This window comes from Lonchura striata, chromosome 1A, assembly GCF_050655825.1.
Source record: "Lonchura striata isolate lonStrDom1 chromosome 1A, ASM5065582v1, whole genome shotgun sequence".
NCBI classification, from domain to species: Eukaryota; Metazoa; Chordata; class Aves; order Passeriformes; family Estrildidae; genus Lonchura; species Lonchura striata.
In genome coordinates this window covers 8,226,267-8,238,700 of record NC_140741.1, presented here as the reverse complement: position 1 = coordinate 8,238,700, position 12,434 = coordinate 8,226,267, and the positions used below count along the sequence as shown (strand labels likewise).

The following is a 12,434-nucleotide window of genomic DNA, read 5'->3' as shown; positions in this document are numbered from 1 at the left end:
TAAATAACACCATACATCAATCTACATTTTAAATATAAATTTGAATATAAATGCAAAAAATAGAGATAAATTTAAACAGAGTTTAAATAAAGGGCCTTTAAAAAAGATTTTTACTTGGATAGAGGCAGGGGTTTATTTTAAGCAATGTAAAACTTTTAGAAATAAAAATATAACTATAGAAATATGTAAGCAATGTATAAAAATATAAAATGTAATAAAATAGAACAGGAATAAATGTAAGAAATAATAAAAATACAATTATACATCAATATCCATTACAAATCCGAATGTGAATATAAATATGAAAAATACAAAAATAAAGCCTATTGAAATGCAGTTTAAGAGGAAAGGTTTGTTCTTTCGGTTCCTGTGGGGTCAGAGGCAGGTTTTTGTTCCGTTCTTTCCCGCGCGGATGCTTTGGGGCATTCGCTGCTGACGGCGCAGTGCTGCCGCCTTGTGGACACAGGGCGGTACTGCAGCCCCGCCGCCCGCGGCCGCCCTCTTGGGAATAGCGAGGCGCGGACTCGCTTAATCTTCTCGAGAGGGCGCAAAAGAAGGACGCGAACATCCAGGAGCCGTGTCTGTCGGCTGCTCTGCTTGAACACCACCCTGACGCCGGCGTGGCCCGGCGGGATTTTCCGCGGCGGTTCCAGTGCCGTGCACACGGGCTGTGCGCTCAGTGGTTCCGCGGGCGGTCGGATTTCGAGCAGGCGCCGACAGGCATCGGCCGATTCGCCGCTCTCTGCCCGGCTCCTGCAGCGGCCGCCATCCTGGGCGCGGCCCCCGCCTCTGCGCCCGTCCCGTCCCCTCCCGTGCTGTCCCACCGCCTTCCTGCCGTACAGCTAGAAATAAACGAAACCAACGTAGAAATATATATAGGTTAAAAAGAAAGGGCTTTTGGGGCGGGGAGGGCGTTATTTGGTTCGAGGCAGGGTCTTTTAGTTTCTGTGCGGGGTTTTTTGGGCCATTTATTTCTAAGGATTTTTTTCCAAGGAGCTCCATCGCCGCCGCTCTTTTCCCGCCTCCCCTCCGGGCGAGCGGCGCCCCCGGCGGTGGCGGGCGGCAGTGCTGCCGCCTTGTGGACACAGGGCGGTACTGCAGCCCCCAGCCAGCGCCCCGCCCCTCGCCGCTGGGTGCCGGGGCGGGCGGGCGAGGGGCGGGAGCGAGCGGCGGGCGGGGCGGGGTCGGTGAGTGCGGGGCGGGAGCGAGCGGCGGGCGGGGCGGGGTCGGTGAGTGCGGGGCGGGAGCGAGCGGCGGGCGGGGCGGGGTCGGTGAGTGCGGGGCGGGCTGAGGCGGCTCCGCGGCGGCGCCGGACGAGGATGGCGGCGGCGAGCGCGGCCGGGGCCGGTGCCGGCGGGCGGCGGAGGCGCGGTCGCAGCGCTCCCGGGCCGGGGCCGGGCGGTGTCGGGGCAGGGCTGCGCCCCTTTCCCGGCCCCGCGCCCCTCTCCGGACGCCGGGAGCGGCCGCGGGCCGGAAAATGCCGCCGGGGCGGCGGAGCGGGGCTCTGGCTATGCCCGCCCCTCCTGCCGCCCTCCTTGGAATGGTCTGGGGCACGATGGGGTTATGGAGGTAGGAGTCATTATTTTGTTGTTGTTGATCTAAGCCGGAGCCGCGCCGGTGCGAGCCGTGCGGAGCCGAGCGGAGCTTTGGCCGGGCCGGCGGGCGGGGGAGGCGGCGCGGGCGGGGCCGGTGCCGGCCGGTGCCGCCGCTCCGTCCGCTCCGGGCGCGGGGCTCGGGCGCCGCCGGGGCCCCCCGGGCCCGGTGCCGGCCCCGCCGGGCCGGGGGCAGCGGGCGGGGGTCTGCCGGCGCGGCGCCGCCTCTGCTGCCGGAGGAGCCGCTTTCCTGCCGGAGCCGGGAGCGCCCGGGGCCGGGAGCGCGGCTCCGCATCTTCCAGCCTCCCTCGCTGCGCTGCTTTTGAGGCGCTCCTGAGGAATTCATTGGGTCCTTTTCTTTTGTTCGGAGTCGGTGTGTGAGAAGGGTCACGGTGTACTTGTTGGTTGTTACGGTTCTTGGTTCAGGTGCTGTGACAAGGGTTTTTTTGGATTGAGTTTGATGTTGGATTTTTTTTTTGTGTGTGTGCAATATGTTGGATTTTTTGTTTTGATTGATTTGATAGGTGCATTCTATATATATCCAAATAAGGGGCTCTGCCTTCCTGCTTTTCCTGTAGTTCTCCTTCCTGGTTTCACCTGGCCTGGAAGGATGGGCATGGCCTGTATTTATCATATGAAAGTGGTGTTACTAAGTCTGTCCTGAAGTTCTGATTACAGACACTCATTTTCTGCCAGAAAACATTTTCATTTTGTTCTTTTCACCCAGGATGGCTCTTTGTGGTCTCAGACAGTGCTCCCTGGGAGGAAGGGCAGCCTTTGCTTCGCCTGCACAGCTCAGGTGGATGTGACAGAACTGGTGTGGCCTGACGAGGCATGAGCAGTTGTCTGTGCACTGGAGCGCCTTGAAACCTTTCTCTGTGAGGTTTTGGACACGTTTCTCTTTGGGATTTCTTGTGACACGGCACCCAGGTATCCCTTCCTTTGTATAAAGTCCCGTGGTAAAGGATTGAATGACTGACAGTGGGGCCTGGGATAAAAATGGTTCTGTTAAAATTAGGCTAGGAATTAGGCAATAAGAAAAATGAGCTTCCTTTTAATGTCTGAAATAGTTAGGAATAAAAGTGCTGGAAAAGGGCACTTTTATATTTGAATTGGTGTCCCCTCTCATGGATAAAACCCCATAGTGAGCTATCACAGCGGAAGTGTGAAAGCTGGGATCGTTTGACTTCCACAGTGGACTTATGCTCTTTTCCTCCTCTCTTTCAGGACAGGAAAAATCATTAAGCTCCTCCCGTCTTTGCCAGAAGCTTCAGTGTTTAAGCAGCCAAAGCCAAGAGGCTTCAGCACCAGGGGTGTGCACTGGAGGGCTCCTGGTCCTGCCCACGCCGTGGGGTAAGTCAGAGGGACGCAGGGTTCCCCTTTTTCTCTCTGCTGGGATTAACTGCCTCGGGAATGCCATTTCTGACAGCCCGGCCCTACCCCTGTGTGCTGGGAAAGGGCAGCAGGGAAGGGGCAAATGCCAGAGTTCCCTGGGGATGCTGGAGTTGTGGTGTTTGGCTGTGCCCAGGGGGGCAGGCTGGGCATTGTTGTGCACCCAAGGACTGGTCTGGGGCTCGGAGCCCGGGGAGCCGAGCTCTCGGTGCATTCCCAGCTCTGCCAGCTGCTGCAGGGCTGGGTGGCAGCCTCTGCTGGGGCTGGGGCAGGAGCTGCAGGGGAGGGCTGGCAGGATTTGGGAGCAGAGGGAGGAAAATGAGGAACGGTGCTGGCAGTGCCCAGCCTGTGCTGGCGTCAGTGCAGCCGTGCAGGGCGCCGGGATCTGGGTTCAGCTCCAGCTCTCCTGGGGTTCAGGGTGCAGGGGCAGAGGGACTGGGTTTATCTGTGGCTTTCCAGGCCAGCAGGAACAAGGGGAATGTGGGGCCAGAGCTGTGTCCCATCGGGCTGCTTCCCTCTGAGCACAGAGTCTGGGCTGAGGTGAGATTGCTGCGAGTGCCCCGTGAGCAATGCAAGGAACTCGGAATTGCATCCGCTGCTGGGAACGCTGCCTGAGCTCTGCTCAGGCTGTGTCTGTGAGGAGTGGGATTTGGGCTGCAGAGCTGCTGCTGGGCACAAAAAAGGGAGTAAATCCTCTCCAGGGATGTACAGTGAAGGACAGTGCTGAAGGGAAGGGGAGTATTTACAAACTCTATCAGTATTTCTCCCAAAACTGGGAGAAATGGGGTGGAGCAGAGATGGGGCGGTTTGGTTTTGTCTGGGCCGGTTATTCCTTGTGCAATGTTTTAATCTGTTGTAGGATTTACTCTCCAGTATCTTTCTAACAAAAGCTGACAGAAATTTAGGTTCAGGGTTAGAAGTTGGGTCCATTCCCTGCAAAACCTTGCCTGGGCTGGAGGACTGGGGTGATGGCTGCTCTCAGCAAAGGTTACCTATGAAGACTGTGTCAGATTTCCCTCAGTGCTGGGTGGGACAGGTGAGGTTTGGATCAGGAATTCTGCAAACAAGGCCTGTGTGATGTTGGTTTCTTGTGTTTTTCAGGGAGCCAGGGCTGGCACAAGGACTCGTGCAGGTGCTGCTCTGGCACTGGAGCTGTTGCCCTGTGGAACCATTTTAAAGGTGTGATTATGGAACATTTTGGAGGCTGTTTCTGGAATTCCATTTGTAGCTGGATCTCGCTCCGAGTGCAGCGGTCCAGGTGAGGGTTCTGACCTCTCCAGACTTGTGCTCACCTTGGTACAGCCTGGGGCTGGAGCAGTTTTCCAGGGAAGTGGAGATGGCTGAGGACTGGTGCTCTGGGAAGCAGGGACCTGCTGGGATTTGCGTTTGCAAAGCTGACGTGAAGTTTGTAAAAGCGGCCCGAAATTCTAATTCCTGCGGTTTTTGGGGAGGAGGTGCAGGTCACCCCGAGAGCGAGATCAGAACTCGTTTGTGGCGAGGAGTCTGAAGGTGCCACACCTGGCAGGAGCTGTGTGCTCAAGGCAGTCCCAGCCCCGGAGGGAGGCTGACGGGCTCTGCTCACGGCTGTCCCCAGCTGTCCCCAGCCCGCTGCTCAGCCTGGAGCTGCTCTGGATCCGGGCTGTCCGTGCTGGAGCGCCCTGCTCCCCGCAGGGCCCTGCCCTGACCCACGCAGAGAGAGCCCTGCCGGCCAGAGTTTCCTTTTTTCATGTTTTATCACTGTGCAGTTTGCAGGGAAGGGCCGGGGCTGCTCTTGGGCCGGGGGCACTCGGGGCTCAGGCAAACCCAGCCCCGGCGCGTGGGGGTTCACAGAGCGAGCAGCTGCCGGGGCTCAGGAGCGCTCACGGCTCTTTGTTCCGAGGCAGCCGGAATTTCTGACCCCGGCCTTTATTTGGCTTTTCCAGCCCAGCGCCTTCGCTCGGCTCCGCTGCACCGAGGGGACTTTTGCTCAGCGCCTCCTGTCAGAAGGTGCAAACTCTCCGTTCAGCCCACACAGCCCCAGCCCTGCCCTGCCAGCCCTTCCCCATCGTGCCCACGCGGTTTCTCTCTCGCTCAGCCGGGGCAGGCTCTCACTGGCAGCCACAGCAACAGAAGGGATTTCCTTTTATTTCATTCTTTTCCTGCTTAATGCCCGCGTCCGGTACTTGTGCATCAATCCCAGCTTCTCCCGAGGCTGCAGATCAAATCCTTCAGTGTCCGTGGGAGTTTCTGGTTTTCCCGTTCCCACGTCTCCCCTCTCTCTCTGTATTAAAAATAAAAATTATTAATGGATTTGTTAAGCATTTGTCGCATATATTAACATAAAGAAGGTGTTATCATTAGGAATATTATTATAATAATATAATTTAAATATATAATTTTGTTATAAGATTTTTAAATTATGGTGTTAAATTTTATTTATTGTTATATTAGTTATTCTTATTTTTGATATTTCTTAAAGTTGTACACTTTTATAAGTAGATTTTGTGTGATTAGATAAATTTATACAATTTATTAAATTTTTATATTTATGTTTGTGTGTTAATAAAAGAAAATTTATTGTTGGTTTTTTGTAAAACTGCATATTTAATATTTTTATATTTGTTAAAAAGTTATTTAGTGTAAGGGATGTAGAATTAGATTGTTTATTTAGATAATATTTTAATTGATTTCATTATTTTAGTGTTGTTGAAGTAATAGGTGGTATAAAATGTGATCCTACCATTTTTATTTTAAGTTTCAAGTTTTAAAATTACTTTTATATTTTGATTACTACTGATGGATAAATGACTTTTGTTTTAAATTGGTAACTATTTTTATATTAAGAGTTAATAATGTAAGGGCTTTTTAATTATATGGATTATTTGTAATGTTTTTTATTGGTATATTAAATAAGCAAGTAAAGAATGGATTTTTTTGAGTAGTGCTAGATAAAAATAAAGTATTTAAACTTGAAACTTTAGTTAAAGTTACTTAAATGTTTGGTTTAGGTTGGTTAATTGGTAACGTGATATAATTAAAAGTAAAAAAGTAAATAGAGTAGAAGTAAAATATTTGATAGAATTTTATAATTTCTAAGTTATTAAACAAGAATTTTATAATATTGATTTTTATATTTATAAAGAAACTTAACGTTTATATATTTTGGTGTGTGTAGTACAAGATGTCAGGTGTAAGTTGAAATTCTTGCGTAATCTACATTTGTATTTACATAGTGTAATTTATCTGTGTGTTTACATTGGTGTTTTATTTGTGGAGTGGTGAGTGTGGTTTTTGTGTGATCTGGTTTTATGTTCCTTACTGAAATTTACTTGGGTTTTTGTACTTGTTGAGATACAAGTAAACTTTATGTTTTGATATGAGAAATAAGTATTGTTAAGTTTTGTTTTATAAAATTGTATAGAGATTTGAAAAATAATGATATAAGTTGTTTTAATTTTTCAGTTATAAGCATGAAGAAATATAAGAGTAAAATAATGTATGTAGTAAAGAAGAAATTGATAATAATTAGGAATTACTTAGATAATATCTATAATTAGTAACAGGTGAAATTATATAATTAGTAAGTATTAAAAGATTGTACATTAGTTAAGAGTTTATAACAGTTGATAAATGTTAAATTAGTAGTAAGTTAAATAATTATGTGTGGATAATGATTTTTAAGTTTATTTTAAAAATAAGTTTTATTTGTTATATTGATAAACTTGAATTGTTAAGTTACAATTATTTGAATTTTATTTTTGATGTAGAAAATATTTGGGTTTGTTGTTAATTATTTTATTTAAGTAGAGTTAGGATTAGGTTATAGTTTAAATTTTAATTGGTGAATGTTATTTAATATAATTTTATATAATGTTTTTAAAAATAGTAGTTAAGAGTAAAAATGTTAGGATTAAAGATTAATTACATTATTTAATAATTGGATTTTTTAGAAGTGTTTTTAGAATAGATTTGAATATAGTAAACTTTTTTTAAAGATTTGAAGGTGGTTATGGACAGGATTGTGAGTTTGGATTTGGATATTGAGAGTGTGAAGGTGGAGGAAATGTATGAGAGACTGATTACTTAGTGTGAAACTTAGAAAAATAAATTAATGTTGTAGTTGGGTTTTATATTGAAGTGATTTTGTAGTAATAACTGAGGAAAGTGATCAGATTAACAGTTTGGAGGAGGTTATTAATGAAATATATTTTTTAGTCTTGAAAAATATTTAAAACTATGAGATAACATTAGGTTAAATTATAGAGTTAGTGTAGAGATTAGTTAGAGAGTTAACTTGTTTTAAGAGCTGTATAAGTAGAGAATAAAAAAGTAGGAATTAGAAATTTTTTGTGGTTTTTAGATCATTATATAAAGAGGCAAAGTATATGAAAGTTGGTTGTAAATATTATAATTATATTTAATAAATATTGTTTATTTTAAAAAAGAATATATTTATATTATATAATTCGTAGTAAGTGTTTGAAGATAGGATAACTTTTAAAAAATATTTATATATTAAGCAAATAGAGTAAAAATTTTTAAATAGTATCATATTAATAATAATTGCTATTTTTTGGTGTTACTTATAAAAAATAAAAAGAGTAGAGATTGTAATGAAGAACAGAATTTTTGATGAAATTGATGATATAATACATTGTATTATTTTACTTCTGCATAGGTGTTAGTGTTTTCTTTTAGTTGTTTTAATTTGAGTTGTTTTATTTTTTTAAGAAAATTAACCATATACTGCATAGTTTAGAGAAGTGATTTTTAATAAAATTTAGGATAAGTTATATTAAATAACATTTAAATTTAGACTGAATGAATTTTGATAGTAAGGAATAATAAACTTAATTTTAATAGATAAAAAGGAACTTAATGTATTTATTTAAATGTATTGACATTTAAGTTTGATTTTATTAACACTTAACATATTGAATGTTATTATTTATAAATATTTAAGGTTTTTTAAGTCTTTTGGTTTTGGAGACATTTTAGCTTGTTAAGATTATTACTTATATCTTTACAGGGTGGTTTTATTTATTGGGAATATGTTTCTTAGTAAAAGATTTTTATTTATGTTACATTTCAAATGGTACTAATTTGTGTAGTGGGATTTTTGTTAATGTAGGATATTGATTAGATTGTTTTTTATTTTTTGTGGGCTTTGACAAATATTTATCTATACGGTTAAGCTTTTCTATATTTGAAGTATGTTTTGATGGTTTTTGTTGTTTTTTTAAGAGTTTTTGATTTAAAATTTGAAGAGCATTTGGTGTTTGGAGGAAATAAAGTTGGGGGGTTTTTGGATACAGTTGAGTTGTATCTTTAATGTTAGTAAGGACTACTTTTGGTACGTTATTTTGATTTTTTTGTTTGGTTATGGGGAGGGTCTCCTGTTAGATGTGGAAGCCTGAGACTGGCACAAGGACTTTTTGTCTAATGCTTGATGAGTCTGTTTTATGGGGAGGAGGTGTTATTTTAAGTTTTATAAAATACACGGAGAATTAGTTAAAATCATGGAAGAAACATTATGATAATTAAAGGGTGCTATGTTTGAAGAGCTATAAATCTTTTTAAATACCTGCTTGACGTAAGGTGAGCTTAATCTCCTTTTTCTGCCCCAGAAAGCATCGGGCACATCCGCATCAATGGCACCACCTCTGCCCACTGCTCCTGTTCCACCTGACCAAAAGCAAGAGCAAAAGTTGGTTGGGCTTTCAGAACTTGAAATAACTTTGAAGCAAAATAAATCAAATTTTCCCCTGTGTTTTTTCCTTTCAGGTGCTGCACTCACCTCTGCAGACACGCACTGAGCTCTCGCTGCAGGAACCCGTCAGGCCTCGGTGGCTGTGAGTTCATGTTCTTCTCCCTGGGGAAGAGGAGAAGAATGTGATTAGATAATTAAATAATTAATTAAATAATTAAATAATTGCTGAGGAATTGCAGAAATGTTTTCTGGAGCCTTTCCCCTTTTGTGCCCCTGTGCTGTGTGGGACACGGGCAGAGGAGCCTCGGGCTGGAAAGGGGCAGGAGAAAGGCAAAGGGACCCCCCGGTGTCCCCAGGGCACCGTGGGGAACACAACGGACACCGCGCGGGCACGGGGAGGTGAGGAGTGACAGTCTGGGCCAAAATCCCAGCTCACCCCAGGGAAATAAGTGAGGGACATTTTGGAGGGGAAAGCTGAGGTCACGAGTTCACCCAGCCTGGCCACGTTGTGTTTGCACAAAGCAGCACCAGAGGTGAAGGTCAATCCTGAGCCAACCCTGCTCAGCCTCTAAGTCCCAGAATAAATCCTACAAGCTGTCCACTGAGGGACTAAAAATGCATAAAAGAGAACCAAGAGCATTCCAAGAGCAAACCAGAAGGTTCCTGGGAATCCCATTGCAGTGTTGTCACAGCCTTTTTGACAGCTGTAAGATTTTGATTTCAATGCTGTGTTTCTCTGCTGGGATCATTCACTCCGTGGGCTGTGGGGATTTTTTGGGTTTGATCTCCCTCCCAGTGGCCCTGACACTGCTCAGGAGCTGGAGGAAGAGCAGAGCCAGTGCTCCTGGCAGGGACAGGGAGTTTTCCCCCAGAGCAGATCCAGCAGCTGAACTCCAGCCCGGCCAGGAGGGATCTGCTTTGGCTCCTGCAGGGACAGAACGTGTTCAGCTGCTCCAGGTGACATTCCAGCAGCCTCATCTCCCATCCAGCCTGGCCAGGAGGGATCTGCTTTGGCTCCTGGCTGCTCCAATGACATTCCAGCAGCCTCATCTCCCATCCAGCCTGGCCAGGAGGGATCTGCTTTGGCTCCTGCAGGGACAGAACGTGTTCAGCTGCTCCAGGTGACATTCCAGCAGCCTCATCTCCCATCCAGCCTGGCCAGGAGGGATCTGCTTTGGCTCCTGCAGGGACAGAACGTGTTCAGCTGCTCCAGGTGACATTCCAGCAGCCTCATCTCCCATCCCTGTTCTCGCCCCTCCTGCTCTCAGCTCCCACCCCACCAGCTGTGCCGAGGGAATTTGTCCCACCAGCAGCAAGGGAAGGACAACAGCTCCCACCCTGGCACTTGGATTGTCACTCTGGGGGATGCTGCCTGCTGGGATTTAGATCATTCCATACATTTGGCTGCTGAAATTTCCCAGCCAAGGGGCTTTAGCACAAAGATTGTTCTCTGCATGGTGCCTGGATTTGGGTTCAGTATCAGCTTTGCTAGTTCAGGTGAATTATACCCACAGCCCCAGGTTCCCTGCTGAATTCCTGCTGGAATAACCTGACGGTGTCTCGTGGAGATTGGAAATTCACATGCAGAGCTGCCACTTTAGCACCAGCTGTGTCAGGAACCAGCAGAGGTTCCAGGGAAGCTCAGTGGGATCAGGACAAGGACAGGTCTCTATTCCACACAACTTGCTATTTAAAACCCTCATCTCCCAGCCCCAGGGATGTGTCTGGGGTCACTTGACAGAGTTCCCTGGAATTCAGCTGATTTCACCCCCCGGAGCTCAGGCTCCAGCTCATGTTTTAAAGCAGGACAAGGCGGTGGCTGGATGAGCTCTCGGCCTGTGCTGAGGCAGAACATCTCTCCTGCAGAAGCTCAGCTCCTTTCAGAGCCTCGGCAGTGGCCTCTGCATGTCCTTTTCCCTTAGGAAAGGGATGCACATCCCTGCCTGCAGCACACCTCCGGTGGGACCCACCTCTTGCTTGGCATTTAGTACCTGTGAAGGAAGATTGCCTTGGCTCAAATGCTGCGGGTGAATGATGGGCTCAGGCTGGAAAAGAGGGAGGAGATTTGGGGTGGCTGGGACGTACCTGGCAGCTGTGTGGGAGCTCGGGGAGGTCAGAAACAGGGGTTGCTGTCAGAGCCCCTCTGCAAACGGCCGTGCCTCCATTCCCAGGTAACGCCAGCCGTTCCCTGGGGTCCCTGTCGGCTGTCGCTGTCGTCTGTCCGGGCTGAAGCATCCCTGCGTGCCTGTGGGGAGCAGCCCCTGGCCGAGGAGCCGCGGGCAGCCCTTCAGCCGTGTCCGTGCCAGCGCTGTCCCGTGCCCCGGTGCCCGTGCCGGGACATGCGCTCGGCACGCTGCGAGCCACGGGCAGGGCACGGCAGCTCCCGCCCTGCAGAGCCAAGGACAGGAGGTGCTCTCTGCCCTTCGGGGGCTCCGGCGCCTCCAGCCCCGCACCGGGCACAGCCGGAGCGGGAGCAGCGGCCCCGGCGGAGCGGCCGCTCCCGGCCGCGGCGCCGCAGCCCCGCTCGTCCGGCGGGGCTCCCCCGGGGATGCGGACACGGGCCGGGGGAGGCGGGCGCTGCTGCTCGCAGGGGAGCGCGGTGGCCACGGGGCTACCGGGGCGGGGGGGCTCGGCATCCCGCGGGGGCTGCGGGGCGGCTCCGTGTCCGCCCGCGGGGCCGGAGGCGGCGCTGCGGGAGCGGCGGTGCCGATGGGGTCCCGGCCCCGGCACTGCCCCGGCACTGCCCCGGCACTGCCCCGGCCCTGCCCCGGCTCTGCCCCGGCACTGCCCCGGCTCTGCCCCGGCCACTGCCCCAGCTCTGCCCCGGCTCCCCGCGGCCACAGCGAGAACGGGACCCGAGCCCCGGCGGGACCCGAGCCCCGGGCCGGCCGCAGCTGGAGCGGCGGCGCCCGTCCCGGAGCGGCCCCGCCCCGCGCAGGCGCGCTGGGGCCCCGCGCACCTGCGCGGCCCCGCCCCTCACCCCTGCCCGGCCCCGCCCCGCGCACCTGCCCGGCCCCCCCATAAATCCCGGCGGATCCGCGCCCGCCCCGCTCCATGTGGGGATGCTCGGCCCGGGGCCGGCGGGAGCGCCGCTCGGAGCGCTGCGCGGAGCTCGGGACGCTGCGGTGGGGCCGGCACCGGGATCGGGGCCCGGAGATCTGGATCCGGGTCCTGCGGTGTCCGCCGGGGGTCCCGGGTGGAGCCGCTTCTCCTCGGCGGGCGGGATGCGGGGTTTGGGCTGGGGTGAGGCCCGGGATCGCGGCGGGCGGGAGGAGCCGCTCCGGGACGGGCGCTGGGACCGAGCCCGGCGCTGCCGCTTCGCTCCCGCTTCGGCCGGCGCGGGGCTGGGGTCCCGCTGCGGCCGCGGGGAGCCGGGGCCGTGCCCGGGAGGAGGGCGGCGGTCCCCGGAGCGGGCGCCGGACCGCGGCTGGAAGCGGACGGGGCCCCGGGACCCTCCCGGCACCGCCGCCCCCGCAGCGCCGCCCGCGGCCCGGCCCCGGCGCGCCCCGGGGATGCGGAGCCGCCCCCGCCCCGGAGCCCCGAGGTCACCGCACCCCCCTGGGCGGAGCGGCGCCCTCCTGCCCCTGTTCCGGGCCCGAGCCCCCGGGGGCTCCGCCGAACGAGCGGGGCTGGAGCGCCGCGGGCGGGAGGAGCCGCTCCGGGGCGGGCGCTGGGGCCGAGCCCGGACCGCGCCCGGTGCGGGACCGGGGCCCCGCCGGGCTCGCTCCTGCTCCAGCCGCTCACCCGACACCTGCCGGGGG

At 50.9% G+C, this 12,434-nt stretch overlaps 1 protein-coding gene and 1 long non-coding RNA gene across 2 annotated transcripts; one reads left to right on the top strand and one right to left on the bottom strand.

Annotated features, from left to right (window-relative positions):
* The first annotated feature begins 1,332 nt into the window (after positions 1 to 1,332).
* Positions 1,333 to 2,945, top strand: LOC146763368 (uncharacterized). The gene is made up of 3 exons (XR_014951810.1): positions 1,333 to 1,569; positions 2,320 to 2,522; positions 2,820 to 2,945. It is a non-coding gene; the product is annotated as an uncharacterized LOC146763368 (long non-coding RNA).
* Positions 2,946 to 6,778: 3,833 nt separating this feature from the next.
* LOC144246296 (uncharacterized) lies at positions 6,779 to 11,729 on the bottom strand. The gene is made up of 3 exons (XM_085569107.1): positions 11,679 to 11,729; positions 10,759 to 11,616; positions 6,779 to 8,835 (listed from the first exon to the last, which is right to left on the bottom strand). The coding sequence occupies exons 1-3, from the start codon at positions 11,727 to 11,729 to the stop codon at positions 8,800 to 8,802; spliced, it is 945 nt and encodes a 314-aa protein (XP_085425233.1). The 3' UTR covers positions 6,779 to 8,799.
* Between the last annotated feature and the right edge of the window lie 705 nt (positions 11,730 to 12,434).

Bases quoted from the DNA above. Each gene is read 5' to 3' on its own strand.
- LOC144246296 (XM_085569107.1), bottom strand. From the start codon at position 11,729: ATGGAGCGGGGCGGGCGCGGATCCGCCGGGATTTATGGGGGGGCCGGG. The intron at 11,617-11,678 runs GTGCGCGGGGCG...GCGGGGCCCCAG, and splicing joins TTTATGGGGGGGCCGGGCAG to CGCGCCTGCGCGGGGCGGGG. The intron at 8,836-10,758 runs GTACGTCCCAGC...CCTCTTCCCCAG, and splicing joins AGCTCCCACACAGCTGCCAG to GGAGAAGAACATGAACTCAC.